The sequence below is a fragment of the Staurois parvus genome, unplaced genomic scaffold (assembly GCF_062004578.1).
Source record: "Staurois parvus isolate SC_StPar_1 unplaced genomic scaffold, SC_StPar_1.0 ptg000597l, whole genome shotgun sequence".
NCBI lineage: Eukaryota > Metazoa > Chordata > Amphibia > Anura > Ranidae > Staurois > Staurois parvus.
The window spans coordinates 1,661,005-1,678,613 of NW_028318393.1; the positions used below are offsets into that span (position 1 = coordinate 1,661,005).

At 41.4% G+C, this 17,609-nt stretch overlaps 1 protein-coding gene across 4 annotated transcripts in view; it reads left to right on the forward strand.

Moving 5' to 3' along the window:
* LOC149449887 (myomegalin-like) overlaps positions 1-17,609 on the forward strand; it is a 415,368-nt gene that overhangs the window by 106,498 nt on the left and 291,261 nt on the right. For all 4 annotated transcript variants that reach the window (XM_089692642.1, XM_089692639.1, XM_089692640.1 and 1 more), the window contains one exon: positions 1,314-1,517. In XM_089692642.1, coding sequence (XP_089548768.1) covers positions 1,314-1,517 — 204 coding nt within the window. The remainder of the gene's footprint in view (positions 1-1,313; positions 1,518-17,609) is intronic.

Below are 17,609 nucleotides of genomic sequence, written 5' to 3' on the forward strand. Positions count from 1 at the left end.
ATGCTATAGGGAGGTCAGGAAGCGGATAATGGAGCAAAAGGCAAACCCTTTTTTTTTATTTTGTGTAGCCTAAGGGAGGGTTTTAACCCTTGTCAGTTTTGTTGCCGCCTGTATCTCATTTGGGAGATTTCCTTTTACTTCCTGTCACATAGCCAAAACAGGAAAAGAGGGGAAATTCCCCCAACGTGAGGGAATCCCTGGTTGTCACCAGGGTTACCAGAACTATTTACTAGGGTTAAAAGAACTACCTTTTGTTGCCCTGTCCTAACTCTTTTGAGGTGTGTTGCTGCCATCAATTTCAAAATTACTTTTTTTTCCCCTTAAAATTATACATTTCCTCAGTTTAAACATTTGATATGCTTTCTGTTTTCTATTGTGAATAAAATATGGGTTTGAGTTTTCCAAATCATTGCATTCTGTTTTTATGTAGATTTTACACATTGTCCCAACTTTTTTGGAATTGGAGTTGTACTTATAAATTCAAATTTCAAATTATTTAATCTCTCCAGAATAAAATGAGGATTGAGGATAAGAGGTTGGCAAGGTGCACTCCATATCTGCAAATTAAATCTTGAGATGCACAGTGGAAGTTTAGTCTATCGCCTTCAGTTTTTTTTTTCTTGGCATTTAAGTAGTGAACCAGACTTACTTTTATTTTTTGATGATTTTGAACTCTTAAGAGCTCCTGCATGTACAGTCACTGAATATTCATTATTAAGATTAAATGTTTCTCAGGCTCTAGTCAGACTCAAGTCTGTCTTTGAAGTTTGGATGCGATTGGCGAAACAACATGCAGAGAAAGTACACCCCTAGTTACCATGTTAGTGTGTCAATGAATGCCTCTACTTGTATTCGTGAACACTGTTGTGGTAATTACATGGCATGGCTATTACTGACAACAGCAGTTTTAATCTGTATTGAATTTGCATATGAGTACATACTGAAGGAGTGCATCACTGCAGCTTTCTGCGCTGTTCTTTAGCCACCACTATTATACATCCAAGCAAGGAGCTATAATTCCTTCTGACATATATTATTTATTGAAAATCCATTATTGAGAATGAGAACCCTGTTTAATAGATGGTGAATGACATAGAGATTTTGCTAATGAAATCTTCAAGAGACATAGGAAGTTGTTAGGTAATTCAGGTCACCATTGCTCACCCAGAACTACTGTATGTCACTGGGCAGTTCTTAGCTGAAATACCTACCAACTATATATTAGACAGACCTAACTTTTAAATAAAATAAAAAAATCAAGCTTATGGTTGATGGTAGACAAACATTAGACTTTGATTTGTTGTATGTTTTAGTTTTTCCAGGTAATGCCAACACAGATGGATTTTTTAGACCTGCAGAACACATTGCTCTTAACGCAGATGGAACTTCAAAAAAAACAAATGGCACTTACACAGAAAGAACATCAACTAAATGATGCTAAAAGGTTTCAGCAGTTGCTGGAAGTTCAGTTATTAGAGGGAAAACAGCAGAAGGAAACTACATGGAATCATAACCAGGTACCGTCAGATCAAATCAGTTGCTTCTTTAACTTTATGCATCAGAAAGTTCAAGTTGAAAGAAAACTTTTGTGCTTTTTTTTGTGTTTTGTCCATATCATGTGGTCCTCATGATTCTGTTTGTTTTTGTCTGCCTATATATGTTTAACTGCTTACCACTTGTTCACAGTACATCTACTGGAAGCGCATGGCAGCTGCAGGCTAGGCAATGTACATGTATGTCGCCGCCTGCTTTCGGTTATTGGACACGTGTGCACGTGTCCCCTGCTGAATCAGGATTGTGATTGTGCAGCTTATCAATCATAGATGAAGTGGCTGTATTCTAAAAACAAACTTTATTACAAGTATTAATCTCTAAAAGGTCAAACGTGAGCAACATGAGAATTTAAAACAAATATACAAATAGAAAGAACTGCAATGAAATGGGTCAGTCCCAACGATGTCACAAGTTCTTGAATAGGTCGTAGGTCTACGTGTTTTTACAGGATCCCCCGCTTCATCAGGATATCACTGTGATATTACAAAAGTTTTGTGGTTGAAAACAATATTATTGAAGCGAACTATGGAGAACAAAAAAGATAACATTATAAAAAGATAACATGAAAAATCATAAATTACATAGCAACAATTTATCCAACAAGGTATTCACTTCTACAAACAAATTTAAACTATCCTCATTTGGATCAAGGGGCAGACTGGAAAGAGAGAAGAAAAAAAAAAGAATCATTAAATTAACTATATATGCAGTGCAGACACAGACACAGCCCGCTGTTCTCTACTGGGTGGTCAAATGTAAATGGCCTGCCTGACCATTTACATTCAACTGTCATCCAATCATATCTGCTAGATGCATTGGGAATGGATCCCTATCCATGTGTTTTTAGCAGACTGGATCGGATGCAGGCAGGTGTAAACGGACACTTGTCTGCTTAAATCCTCCTCCCTATAGAGAACAATGGATGGTCAGATTGGGGCTGCCTGAAAAACGGATAGGCGGACCTGATCGGTCTGCTCACGTGAAATAGGCCTAAAACAGGAAGTGTTTTCCTGGCTGGATCACTAGGCTAAATAAAGGAAAAATTCCTAAAAACGAAAACTAATGCAGCCACCACAGCCAAGATTTGGTAAGCTACAATATACAGTATTTCATTTTTGTTTCTGGGTTTAATACCATTTTAAATTTGTCAATAAAAACTGTGAAACAAATGGTCTATTGAACTGTTGCAACTATCATGACTTATTTAAAGTTACAAAATCAATATAAATCAGCTAATGCCTTGATGTGTTTCACATCAAAAAGGGTTTATCAGAAGTTTATGCTTTTTGCTTAAGAGCCTTATGATTTAACACATTTGAATGTGAAATTAGGTGAAGGCACCAGCTAATACTTGTTGTTTTTGTGCTTTACGCTCAAACATTCTGATTGCTGCAAGCAATTCCACATAACATTTTTCGTTTTATTGAAATTTACAGCCAGACAAGGTTGGGTCATTGTGAGGCGGCAATTAGAATTAAACCTGCTTTCTCTGTTGACAGAAGTAAAGCTAGGAATAGATAGTTTGAAATCCAACCAGTTCAGCAGGGACTGGACAAATCTCGATCCATGTGTGATCGTCTTCTGGCTAACAGGCTTGTTGGAAAATTTGGCTTGAACAGTGGCTGCAGCTAGTGATTAGCGTGTTCTTACAGTGGAGAGTCCCCAATGTCAGAATACAATACAGGAAGGACTCCTCTATCCACCTCAGTTGTATGAATGAAGGAATCCGTTTTTTCGTTTAGCCCACTAGCTGAATACAAAAAAAAACAATCCATCTATAGCCACTTTTATAGTACTACTGTAGACCACAGCTTTGCCAATATCTTTGCCAAAAGCAGAATTTTTATATCATGATAAATGGGACAAATCACAGGCATAATTGGCTCTTTACATGTGCAGTATACAGTATTGTTCTGTCCTCCTTATGTGTGAAGGTACATAGCTTGACAGACAGCTAAACCTTTCTCGGCAATGAGTTGACAAAGAAGCAACGTCCAACTTTGTCTTTATTGCAAAGATATAAGAGGTGAAACTGAGGAACAGAAAATAAGGCGCTTAGTAACACTGTCTGCCATGTGACAAAGCATATTATACATTACAGTAAGGCAATGCACATATAAACACATGTAAGATATGTAGGTTACATAAAACACAGATGCATAAGATATAGACATGTGTGTAGACGTACCGACGATGCTATTGTGAACCTGAATGTGAGGGTTGGATCCTACCAGCAGCGTGGTTACCACAGGAATGGAGTCTGTGATGAGGAAATGGCTGCTATGAGCAGGGCTGATTATGTAATCAGAGTTCATAGGCTACAAGCTATGGAAGCTGAAATGGGTCAAACTTCTACTGTGAAAAGATGCAGTGTATACAAACAGCCACTAGATGGAGCAGTTACACAATGAACAGAGAATTACAAACTGATAAGGCATACTAATAATGCCTAATTAACAAAGAACAAATTGCTGAAGGCATGACACTCCCCGTCTGGTATCTAAAGGATACCACATTAAATCACCCCTGGAGAGAGCAACAAAACCAGTTCAGTAACGGGTCTGAGAAAGAGTTTGGGCTCCTGTTGTCTGCAGACCTTGACCTCCACTTTTCTGACTTTCCCATCTTCACTTGGGAACACCTTGGTTATCAGTCCCAAAGGCCAGTCATTTCTTCTTGACTGAGAGTCTTTGACAAGAACAACATTACCAACCTCCATGTTGGGTTTACTGGTTTGCCATTTATTCCGGACATGTAGAGTAGAGATGTATTGTTTTCTCCATTTATCCCAGAAGGTATCTGCTAGAGTTTGCACTCGTCTCCACTGACACTTGTACAAGTCTTTAGCACTAAATTCGCCAGGAGGAGCCGATGCTGTACCGACTTTTTGGGTGAGAAGAGTGGAAGGGGTGAGCAAGAAGGGATCTTCTGGATCACTGGATATTGAAGTCAAAGGTCTGGCGTTCATGATCGCCACTACTTCGGCCATGAAGGTTGAGAGGGTTTCATGGGTGAGCCTCGAAGTTCCCAGCTGTAGAAAGACAGAATCAAGGATCCGGCGAGCTATGCCAATCATACGCTCCCAAGAGCCTCCCATGCGAGACGCATGTGGGGGGTTGAATGTCCATTTACAGTCTTGGGCGGCAAGATATCTCTCTACATGGTCACTGTCAATGTTTGAGGGGATATGCAGTTCTTTGCAGGCCCCAACGAAGTTGGTACCTCTATCAGAGCGGATTAGTTTAACTGGGCCTCTGATGGAGATGAAACGTCTGAGAGCATTTATAAAGCTGGATGTGTCTAAAGACTCGATAACTTCTATATGCACAGCCCTGATACTCATGCATGTAAATATGACTGCCCAGCGTTTGCTGTTTGCCTGGCCTCCTCTAGTGTGCCGTGTGGTGACAGACCAGGGACCAAACACGTCAAGACCAACATTAGTAAAGGGAGGTTCTATACTGAATTGGTCCGCAGGGAGGTTAGCCATCTTCTGTGACTGAAACATACCACGTAGTTTTTTGCAAGTGACACATTTGAAAATAAGACAACTCACAAGTCTTTTCGCTCCCACTACCCAAAATCCAGCTCTACGTAAAGCTCCTTCAGTGAACAAACGTCCCTGATGTTTAGTCTTCTCATGGTAGTGTTGCACAAGTAAAGATGCAATGTGATTGCTTGGAAGTATTATGGGATTACATTCTTTACTCTCGAACTTTGCATTTGAAATACGTCCCCCAACTCTCAACAGTCCATTAGCATCTATGAAGGGGTCAAGCCTCTTGAGGGAACTGTCTTTAGGAACACTCTTTTGATTTTGGATGAGTTCAAATTCTTGAGTATAAACCTCTTGTTGGATACAACGGATGATAACGTCTCTGGCCTGTGTGAGCTCATCCACTGTATGGGCCTTGTGACAGTAATGCCAACCTTTGCAGTGATCTGATCCTGTAGGTGTGGCTCTAAAGGATCTGGCTATGTGGATCAAGCCGGCTATAGCTCTGTTCAGTGATTTCCACGTAGAAAACTTGTCGAATCGTTTGGATCCAAGCTCTTTGTGAGAAACTCTTGTGGTGAGTACAGAAATATGAGGACGAATCTCTGCATCAGCATTTGGTTCTAATAGCTGAAATGAGTATTTCTCCAGGGTGTGAAGTACAGGTTTGTAGAGGAATGGTGGCCCTGTGAACCACGTAGTATCTTTAAGGTGAGCTGCTGGAACAGCTCTTGTAGCATGGTCTGCTGGGTTGAGGTCAGTTGGTACATAGCACCACTGGGTAGGCTGTGTTGACCTCCTAATTCTTTGAACTCTGTTATGAACATAGACATAGAATCTCCTAGTCTCATTGTAAATGTAGCCCAATACTACTTTGCTGTCTGTATGAAACATTGTACTGACAAGTTTTATATCTATTTCACAATGAGATCTGCCAGCTCTACTGCCAGAACAGCGGCACAAAGTTCCAGTCTTGGTATGGTAATCTCAGGGCTTGGTGCCAGTTTTGCCTTGCCCATTACAAAGCCAATTTGGACTTGACCTTTAATGTTTATAGTTTTAAGGTAAGCGACTGCAGCGATTGCTTTTACCGAAGCATCACAAAATATGCACAGCTGCCTAGACTGAACTTCTGCAGGGGAGAAGTGGGCATATGGCCTATAGATATGTAAGTTAGATAATGCCTGTAGAGAGTTTCTCCATGCTATCCATAGTGCTTCTTTCTCTGAGGGAAGTGGCGAATCCCAATCACACGTATCTGTGGTTAACTCTCTGAGCAGAGTCTTACCTTGGATGATCACAGGAGCTGCAAATCCAAGTGGATCATATAGACTGTTAATGGTAGATAACACTCCACGTCGTGTGAAAGGCTTTTGTTCTTGGTCGACCTGAAAGGTAAAGGTGTCAGATTTGAGGTCCCAGCTGAGCCCTAGGCTGCGCTGCTTGGGTATCGGGTCTGTCGCTAAGTCTAAATCTTTCAAATCACTGGCATGATCTTGAGTAGAGAAGGCTTCCATAACAACTTTGCTGTTTGAAGCTATCTTATGAAGTCTGAGGTTTGAACAGGAAAGCATACTCTGGGTCCTTTTGAGTAGACTGATTGCAGCCTCTGGTGAGGGAAGCGACTTTAAGCCATCATCTACATAGAAGTCTCTTTCAACAAACTTCTTAACGTCTTTCCCATAGTCTTTTTCACCTTCTTGAGCAGAGAGTCTGAGTCCATAAATAGCGACAGCTGGAGATGGGCTGTTGCCAAAAACATGCACTTTCATGCGATATTCTATGATGTCTTGAGTAGGGTCATTGTCCTTGAACCAAAGAAATCTCAAGAAGTTCCTGTGCTCTTCTTTTACTAGGAAACAATAGAACATTTGTTGTATGTCGGCAACTATAGCGATGGGTTCTTTACGGAATCTGATGAGGACACCGAGAAGTGTGTTATTGAGGTCTGGTCCTGTCAAAAGGACATCATTGAGAGAGACTCCCTCATACTGTGAACTGGAGTCAAATACCACTCGGATTCGTCCTGGCTTCTTAGGGTGGTAAACGCCGAAGATTGGTAGATACCAGCATTCTTCTTTTTCTTTTAGGGGTGGAGCTACTTCTGCATGATTGTTCTCAAACATCTTTTTCATGAATAAGAAGAAATGTTCCATCATCTCTGGTCTTTTCTGAAAGTTGCGTCTAAGTGAACAGAAGCGTTTTAAGGCTTGATACCTGTTGTTAGGAAGATGACGTCTCTGTGTTTTGAAAGGTGGTGGTGCAACCCAGGTGTTTGTTTTATCCTTGAAGAATCCTTGTTCCATTATGCCCAAGAAGGCCTCATCTTCAATAGAGGGAGCTATCTTGTGGTCTTCCTTTGTCCTCTGGAACACCGTGCACCCCAAGTGATCTTGGTCTTCACTGCAAGAGTGGTTCTCGGTTTCTGTAAAGTCAGGATATAGCACACTTGCCGGCTTCTCTCTTAGAAGGAATCTGTTAGGACAAGGCTGAAAGAGGGATGGACGTCAATTCTCCAAGGTATTTGTGTAAAGAGAATTCACTGTGGTTGGCTTGTGAACATTTCCTAGGCAAACATCACCTATGATGACCCACCCCAGGTCAAGCTTCTGAGCATATGGAGAACTATGAGGACCATTTATTTGTTTTCTTACCTTGTGGACTCTTATGATATCTCTCCCAAGGAGAAGTACTATTTGGGCCTTTGGGTCGAGTGCAGGTATGAGATGCGCTATGGTCTTTAAATGTTCATGATGTAATGCTGCCTCAGGTGTAGGAATCTCTTCTCTATTGTTTGGGATCTGATTGCATTCAATCAAGGTAGGTAGTTGCAGGGATGCTTCACTATTTATGGATTCGACTTGGAAACCAGTAGCTCTTCTGCCTTTTTCTTCACTCACACCAGCGCAAGTTTTAAGTGAATATGAAGAGCAGTGTCCTTTAATACTGATATCAAAAAAGGCTGAGTTTGCAAGAGATCTATTGCTTTGGTCATCAAGGATGGCATACAACCTTACCGCTTTCTCTTTATGACCGATGGGGTAAACTGTAACAAGACAAATCTTGGAGCAAGATTTGTTACTAAGACCTTCTCCACAGACTTGGGTGCACTGGGGTGTCACTTCAGGAGGTACTGTGTCTCCCTCCTCCCCGCCGTGCTCTACAGCCTGGTCTCTGGGTGTGAGAGTCCATGGGGCTGGCCCAGGGTGTAAAGCTGTATTGTGCGCTTCACTGTTGCATTCCGAGCATTTGATGTTCGCTATGCAGTCCTTTGCAAGATGAGAGGTTGAGGCACAACACCTGTAGCAAATGTGGTTTTCCTTGAGGAAAGTTCTGCGATCCCTGAGAAGTTTTCCTCTAAATCCTCTGCATTTCAACAATGAGTGTGGTTTCTTATGTAGAGGACATTCTCTGCATGGGTCCTTTGTGGAGATCGTCTCAGACTCTGTAGTACTGTAGGTTTTGTTTGAGGAGTCTTTAAGAGACACACTGGTTTTGTGTACTGCAACCGGTGTACCTTTCATGTTACGAAGTGAGATAGGTTTACCTGATTTGGGGTAAGCGGTGTCAAACATCGAGAAGTTAAAGCTGGGATCATTCCTAGTTTTTGCTTGTTGGTGCACGAAGTCCATAAAGAAAGAGAATGGAGGGAACGAGACATCGTACTGTTGCTTGTACCTGGAGCCTTGAGCAATCCACTTCTCTTGCAGGTTGTACGGTAATTTTTGTACTATGGGGTTTACACCACGTGCAGTATCTAAGAATGCCAGACCTTGTAAGTCTCCTTCAGTTTTGGCAACTTGTAGCTCTGTTAACAGATCACTCAGTTCTCTTAGCTTCTGGGAATCTTTGTTTTGGATCTTAGGGAAATCCTCAATTCTTTTGAAAAGTGCGTTCTCTATCACTTCTGGTGAGCCGTAACACTCCTCAAGTCTCTCCCATATCATGTTTAACCCTCTGATTGGGTAGTTAATATTAATGTCTCTAATCCGCCTTGCATGCTCTGTCGACTCATTTCCTAGCCACTTGACAAGAAGATCTACTTCTTCACATGCGGACAGATCCAGATCTCTGATATTATTCCTGAATGATGATCGCCATGACCTATAGCTTTCAGGTCTGTCATTAAACTTGGAGAGTCCCTTGGTTATTAACTCACGTCGGGCAAAGAATTTTAGAAAATCTGACATACCTGTATCTCTGTTTGACAGATTGTTGCTGTAATAGGCACCATCTACTTGTTCTTCCTTAAAGGGTTTGACCATACTGCGATCATTTGTGGGTTTGAATGCAGGTTGCATTGAGGGTTGATGTCCTATGGAACCGTCGACTTGTTCCATGCAGGGTCTTTGGTTAACTGAGGTCGCTTGTTGTATGACTGGAGTCTGTTGGAGCTCCTTAGCAGGGGTTGATGTCGCTCTTGGACCTGGATTTAGGCCGTCTTCTGACTTAGCATGTTTCAGTACGTAATCTGTAGTGCGTTGCGAGTTATTGTGAAGACTGGGTTCGGGCCTACTTATGTAGCTGAGTCTATCGCTTGTGAAGTTTGCTGCTTCCTCTAAAGCCTCTGCTTCTGCTACAGCAGCTGCAGCTTCTTTTTCCACAGTTAGCTTTTCTAGAGCTGCTTCCATGCATGCTTTCTCTATTTTTAATTGTCTTTCTTGTTCGGCAAATGTCGCGCGGGTTTTGGCGGCCTCGGCCTTCGCGCGGGCAATGGCGACGGTGGAGCTACTCAAAGATCTCCCTGAGCCTCTGGAGTTAACTGAGATGCGAGACCTTGTCTCGAACTGTCCGGATTCCCTTGCTGACATGATGATGCTGTGAACGGGTTAGCACAGTTGCAACCGCTGCGGGTGGCGATGCTGCGTAGTTTCTCCTATCCAGCTTGTGAGAAGCCACCGTTTCGCTGCAGTCAGGACTTCAGGAGTCGCAGTCCTCGTATCCAGCTTGTAAGAAGCTGTCGTTTCACTGCAGTCAGGACTTCAGGAGTCGCAGTCCTCGTATCCAGCTTGTAAGAAGCCGTCGTTTCACTGCAGTCAGGACTTCAGGAGTCGCAGTCCTCGTATCCAGCTTGTAAGAAGCCGTCGTTTCACTGCAGTCAGGACTTCAGGAGTCGCAGTCCTCGTATCCAGCTTGTAAGAAGTCGTCGTTTCACTGTTCTGTCCTCCTTATGTGTGAAGGTACATAGCTTGACAGACAGCTAAACCTTTCTCGGCAATGAGTTGACAAAGAAGCAACGTCCAACTTTGTCTTTATTGCAAAGATATAAGAGGTGAAACGACGATGCTATTGTGAACCTGAATGTGAGGGTTGGATCCTACCAGCAGCGTGGTTACCACAGGAATGGAGTCTGTGATGAGGAAATGGCTGCTATGAGCAGGGCTGATGATGTAATCAGAGTTCATAGGCTACAAGCTATGGAAGCTGAAATGGGTCAAACTTCTACTGTGAAAAGATGCAGTGTATACAAACAGCCACTAGATGGAGCAGTTACACAACGAACAGAGAATTACAAACTGATAAGGCATACTAATAATGCCTAATTAACAAAGAACAAATTGCTGAAGGCATGACAAGTATTTATTTTAAATTGTATGTCAACCCAAAATCTCTCTTTATGGCCTCATGTTTCGGTTTTTGTTAAGCAAATCATTTTTTGTGACTTTTTTTTACAAAGTATCCTACCTCAGGATATTACCAGGTAAAGCCCATCCTGTTGCAGGCTGACAGAACTAAGCCATTACCTCGCAAATAGGAGAAGTGTTGTCAGCCTACAGGCAGTCTCACAGCTAAATAAAGGACCTGGACAAATACTCTTGCAACCATTTGCCTTGATTGAGGTCTATACATACCTTGCCATACAGGTCATATATTGGTTCAACTGTGTTTTTATTCACTCCTATTTATGGACAGCTGTGCCCAGATATGCCCAACATAACCATTTCAGAGTACCATACTTGGTGGTGTTCCTGAGTTTTAAGCAACATGTATATATCCCATTTTTTCTTTTATAAAGTGTTTATTGAAATTTTCAAAAAGTAAAATGACAGACAGCAAATAAAATGGTGTTGAAATAAGTGGCTGCTTATAGGACAATAGAAGAAAAAGGAAATGGGCCAATAGGCCAATTAATACAAAGGCAGTACGAAGGCAAATGGATGGTGAAACAACTACCGTAGATCTGTGATGGAAAGCCATCATCAAGTTGAGAGCAAAGGAACTGTCCAGGTTCAAATTAACGATATAGGCCACCCATGGTTTCCAAACCTTTAGATTTTGAACATGCGTATTATTTGAAATAGAGGTGAGCTTCTTGTGGAAAACAAAGCCCACCTACTTCTGCTGGTGTTTAGATTGGTCATTATAGGCTTATGAAGAAAAGCCTCCCACGGATTGTATGCCAATGGTACGTTCAGCACGGTTCTGATCAGTGTTTATACTTGAGTCAAGAAACTAATCACCTTGGGGCAAGTCCACCAAAAATGGAGCAAGGTTCCCTGCTCTCTGGAACCCTGAAAGCACAAAGGGGAACATTAAATACCATTGTTTCATAAGTAGACGAAGATAATTCATTTAAGATATTAATGTTCATTTACAAACCATTTCTGATAAGTTTTCTTTTCATGGCTATTTTTTTGTTATCACAACCCATATGTCACCTACATGTTTAGGAATTAATTAAGGCTTTAACATAACTTTTGTAGATGTTATAAACTATCCTTAAACATTTTTATCACTTAAAATGAACCTTGTTAACATTGAAAAATCTGGCCATAGATGGATTAAAAATTTGACTAGCCGAATCTCAACCCATGTGGGTCCATCCCTGTTTGAATGAATCCAACAGTGTATTCTAACAGTGGAGAGTCCTGTTGTCAGAATACAATGCCCTGGTGGGTGATTACTCCATCCACCTTATTTGTGTTCTTTTTTTTTTTTTTCTTTAGCCTGCTGGCTGGAAAGAAAAAAAAAAATCGATGACTAGGGGAATCAATGGTGGAGAAGGATCTGGGAGTTTTGGTAGATCACTTACTGTAAATTTTCCTTTCCTTGGAGTTCATTAGGAGATGCAGGCCCAAGCCTCTGTATTTTATTATCTACAAATACTAATGCTTTTCTACAAAACTGGAGCATGATGTGAGTGGGACAAGTTATATCTGGCTGACTAACTGCTTTGTTTGCTAGTGTACAGTCTCCTGTAGTTGGCAGCGTAATCTTCTTGCTCTTGCTTCTTGTCAGAAAGGATTATCTAGTAAATACAAAACAACACTTTTGCAGACCATTGATGAAAACTGGGATTCTAAGTAGATGAATACGTACTGGTGTGCAAAATCAGTATAGCTTTACAACAACCATTAACTAAATTTTGACCCTTACTCCATGACTAAACGTTTATTGCAGTGTTATATAAAGAGCCTTTAGCCTTGGGTGACAGAAGCATATAAGTACAAGGAGCAGTGGTATCAGATGAAGGAGTGTATGCACCGGAATTCACCAGGTACACAAATTGATGGAGTCAAGTCACAGGCCAAGGTCAATAACCAAAAGACAGTGAAGCACCAAATAGAAAGAGTCAAGGCCTGGAACAAGCAGAAATCAACAATGTGTAGGCAGCAGGGTAGAAAGTTGGCAAACAGAATCTTAGTTAAAAGCCCAGGCTGAGGTCAGGAATGGAAGTGTTTAGCAATCATTGTCAGACATTAAAATCTAAGGACAGACCAGACAGAGCTGGTGCACTAACAAAAATCCGGCACAAGGTTCAAGATCACGGGTCACAGGAATACAGCTGAAAGACCATGAGCTTATGCTGGACTCCGGTTTAAATAGACCGCTTGGCACCAAAGTCTGTGGTGGATGCACCCTCACATTTGAGCACAAACTGTAATGTGCATGCACTAATGCACATGTGCGCAATCACCTGTTTGGCTAGATTTCTATGCACAGAAATATGTACACAGTTCTACACTTGTGCATGTATTGCACAGCTGGCACTGTGTTCCTGACATTACCATCTCCTTAAGGGTGGATTCTGGTTGTCCAGCTAATCTAATTTTTAGGATGTACACAAAAGAGTGACTGAACAAATTTCTTAGTGTGAGCATTTGTTTCTGGTTTCCATGAATTCTCCTCCAATCCAAACTCTTTCAATTGGATCAGATACTGGATTTGTCCTTTTCACTTCCTGCAGTCTATTAAGGCCGTTACTGTGAGGATTGCAGCGTCAGACCCCCAGCCCTTCTCACCAACTCGTGACCGAAGGACTAGCCAATCTAAAACCGCTGTCATGTGCGTAACAATACCATGCTCAACTGCACCCTGCACAAAGATTTTCCAGCTAATGGACCACAATCTGTGTACCCGCAGCCTGAGAGCGATTGTTACTGGGTTAGGTTAATTACGCAATTAACCCTTCACACTGGCACCACCTCCTTTTTGTACAGAGAAAGAGGAAACTCGGCAATATTAGCAATAACACTATGATGTTTGAATAATCGTCGGTATACAACTGTCACCGCAGGCAGAGATATATAGAGGTTTTAAAAACACACAGTAGCGCTCTTCAGAGACAGGGATTTTTAGTTTGCATTAAAGAGCTTTAGAAACAGTTTAACACTTTTCAGATAATAGGATTTATTACTAAAAAGGTCAAAAGGGTGCAATAACAATATTTACAGAAAACGATCTAGCCAATATATATATATTAATACAGAGACCAATAACACAGCAAAGAGATAACAGAAAGACGTTTTAGAGAGGTAGAGTACTTGCCAAAAGTCCTGGGTTAAGCAGATCAAATTTCAGAGCAAAAGGGGTGTTATCTCCCAAGTTGGTTCCGATGTTAAAAGGGAGATTTCTTCAACTTCAAGTCCACTGCTCCCAGCATAACAGCCTTTTCTAGGAACTCCTCAGGGTGTCTTTTTAAAGCAGAGAACCAATCGCCTCATTCAGGGAGGGGTGTTTAGGCGAAGACCCAAGCTAGAACCAAAATCCCTCCCAGTTTATGTCATGATCAATAACCTACCCTAGGTGCATGTAGAAGCCTAGCCGCTAGTAGATTAATAAGCAGAATCATCTGCTGAACGTCTAGATATTAAATATGACATACCTGCTTGGGACGGTTAAGGAGATATCGTTTTCTACTCTCCTGTAGATTTCAACTAGGGGGTGTAAGATATCAGACGACTTGTATTAAACTGAGCCATCCGAATATGTGATCCATGTTTATGTAATTATTTACTATTTCAAGATATAAAATCATATGGAAAAATGTGTTTTTAAATGTGAGTCTGTTTTACAGCTAGCTGGAATGTCTTTGAAGCCCAGTGAAGGACTGGTTTATGGCTTTATGATCATTTTCCAAGCAAGAGTCTCACAGACATATGGGGGCCAGGCTAACTGGGGTTTATTACCATGAAGCTCCCCCACTGTGCCTGATGCCTGTGATCTCTGGCATCATACAGACCACATGTCACTCAATAGAGAGGGAGGGGGGATTGGAGGGAAGCTGATTTGGGAGTAGAAACGATACAAGATGGAGGCCTTTGGCAAAATAGAGGTTTGCATCCATCTCTGTACGCACAATTGCTACAGCTACCTTGGATTCTGTTAACCTATCAATTATCACAGTTTCAGGAGCACCTAAATTCTGATTACAGAATGGGTCAGGCACATCAGGTTTAAGTAAAGAAACACAAAATACAGGGAGAATCCTGAATGGTAAGTGGAATGAATGGTAAGTCCTAGTTCAGAGGCCACTGTATTCTTTTGTAACATGAAATGGCACATTGTATCTAGATCCCAACTTAGAAGGGAAAGCCATGTTTAGGTTGACATTTGAGGGCCAAAAATGATCACCAAGCTTAAGGTTTAATTCTCCCTTTCCTTTTCCTGTGATAAAAAAACACCCATTATCCTTTTTTGCCTTTAAAGAGAAGTGTGGACTGACTTTTTCCCCCAATTATACTTACCTGCATCTGTCCCCACTGACTCTTAAGTGTGAGAACTCAGCTATCACATGACCGCTGATTGCTGACTTCTCACACCCCCTCTGAGCAGAGGGCAGTGACTGTCAGTCACCACTATCTGCTCTGCCCCCCCAGCGCTCACTGGAGTGCTGGGCTGTGGTGGGGGAGGGAGCTGCGGGCTCAGGCTCTCAACAGCTAGCTGAGTGGCTGAGCTAGGTGCTGCTCCAGACTCTGGGTTGGATCCCTACTTTGAAGTCCGCTGTTGGCTGAAAATAGGTCACAGGAGTGCAGAACAAACTGCACTTCTGTGATCCACAGGAGAAGTACAGCCACAAGAACTTTGGCTGTACTTCTCCTTTTAACAATAGCTTTTTTAGCACCTGGTTGATGGTTTTAAAAAATTTAAACTTCAGTCAATGGTAATCAGGACCCAAGTATCAGTGTTGAGAAAAGGCAACTGTAGCTGACAAAGGCAACTGACAAGTAGCAGAATGAATAGTTCCTATAGGGAAATTCTGACAGCAGCAACAAGGGGTGAAGTTGTCCTGGGAAAGTGAAGAAAAGCAGCGAAGGTATTGTTCTAAAATCTAAATGTTTAGCTCAGTCCTACCAATTGTCTGTGAGTGGTATACTGACAAAAAGCTCCGCTAAGATCTGCACAGTGCTTTCCAGAATCTTGAAGTGAACCAAGCCTCATGGTCTGAAATACAATGATGTTGCTAGGAATTCTGCAGCCTCAGCTGCTTACGGAGTCCCCTTCATGAGGGCAAAGCATTCCATTTCAGAAAGATGGCTCACAATCACAAAGACACATTAAAAGTATGTCCTATGATCTCTCAGGAAGAGACTTTAGAAGTCCACAGGCTTTGTTCTTGCTTTCCTTGTACTGGATGCAGATGACAGAAGCACCAAGGTATTTCATACGATGGGCTCCAAAATGTGGACACCAAAAGAGCTGAACCAAGTCCATACACCTGTATCCTTCAAATTGACTAGAAGGTACCGGGGTTGGACAAAAAAATGGAAACACTACATGATTTTCAGGTATGAAAGCATGTTTCGGGCTGAAAGCGGAAGTGATGTAACACGCTTTTATTTCCGCTGTGTGATGAGACACCTAGCTAACAGGTGGGAAGCCTCACTTTCGTCATTCACTGTGTGCGTTGATAGTAATATGAAGTCATGTCAGTGCTTACTGAGCTTCAAAGAGGGCAAATTGATGGTGCTCCCTTAGCTGGTACCTCTGTGACTGAAGTTACCAATTTATTTGCCGTGTCGTGAGGTACAGTATCAAAGGTTATACAGTTTTCAGGAACGCATAGACATCACCAGACACTGGGCAGGGGCAAGGAGAAGGAAATGTCTATATGGAGTATTGGTAATGGTATTAACATATGGCTGAAAATAGATACAAACTAAGCACAAAAAAATTACTAGTAAAAATTATATGATTAAAGAAAAACACTAAAATGAAAAAAAAGGAGGCACACAGTAAAAGAAGATAGAAACAAAGATACAACAGAAGATAATTCAAATAGAGAAGAACTAAAGGATTTAATGAAACGAGATGAGGAAAATCTTTAATAGGGTGGCAAGGGAACGATATCAGTGGGGGAATAGACCAGAAAATATTTAATGAGAGGGTTAAGAGAAAAAAAATCAAGAAATTTCATAGAAAAAAATCAAAGATGACACATGGGAATTGGTACATTCAACCACTGATATCGCTAATGTATTTAAAAAATATTATAGTAAATTATATTGAATAAAACCCAGGAACCGGAAAGAAACAGAGGGAGAAAAAAAGGAATGAAGGCAGACATATTTAAAGGAGGCTGGACTACCAAGATTAGAAGAAGCAAGATTACCAACCTTAGAAAAAGTTATATCACAGGAGGAAATTAATGTAGCATTAAAAAGCACAGTTCCATGAAGGAGTCCCGGGCCAGATGTATATACTGTAGGATGCTCTAGAAAGTTTAAAGAACAGCTTGTCTCTAAAATGTGTATGTACATAAATGCGTTAGGAGAAGATATGGAAATGAGGGAGGAGTTGTTACAGGCACAACGATGGGGAAAAATAGGTCCCAATGTGCTAATTACAGACCCATATCATTATTGAATATAGATACAAAATTTTATGCAGAGGTTCTAGCAATGAGCATGAAAGAACTGATGCCGGACTGGATATACTTAGATCAAGTGAGATTCATTCCAGGAAGAGAAGGAAGAGACAAAGGATTAAGATCATTGATCCTCCAGCAAAAGAGTAAGGGAGAGAAATCCCCTGTGGTAATCCTAAAGATTGATGCTGAAAAAGCCTTCGGCAGGGTAGACTGGGGATTTATGACAGATATGCTGGAGGCGTTAGGGATTGGACCCAAAATGTTACAGTGGAGAAAAAAGCTATATAGTAATCCATCAGTGGTGGTAAAGGTTAATGGTTTACTGTCACAGTTTTTCAAAATGTATACTGGAACAAGGTAGGGATGTCCACTGTCTCCTGCTGTTTGTTACATCTCTGGAACCATTATTAGCGACGATACAAAATGGTATAGCTATAAAAGGTATTTGGATAGGGGATATAGAACACA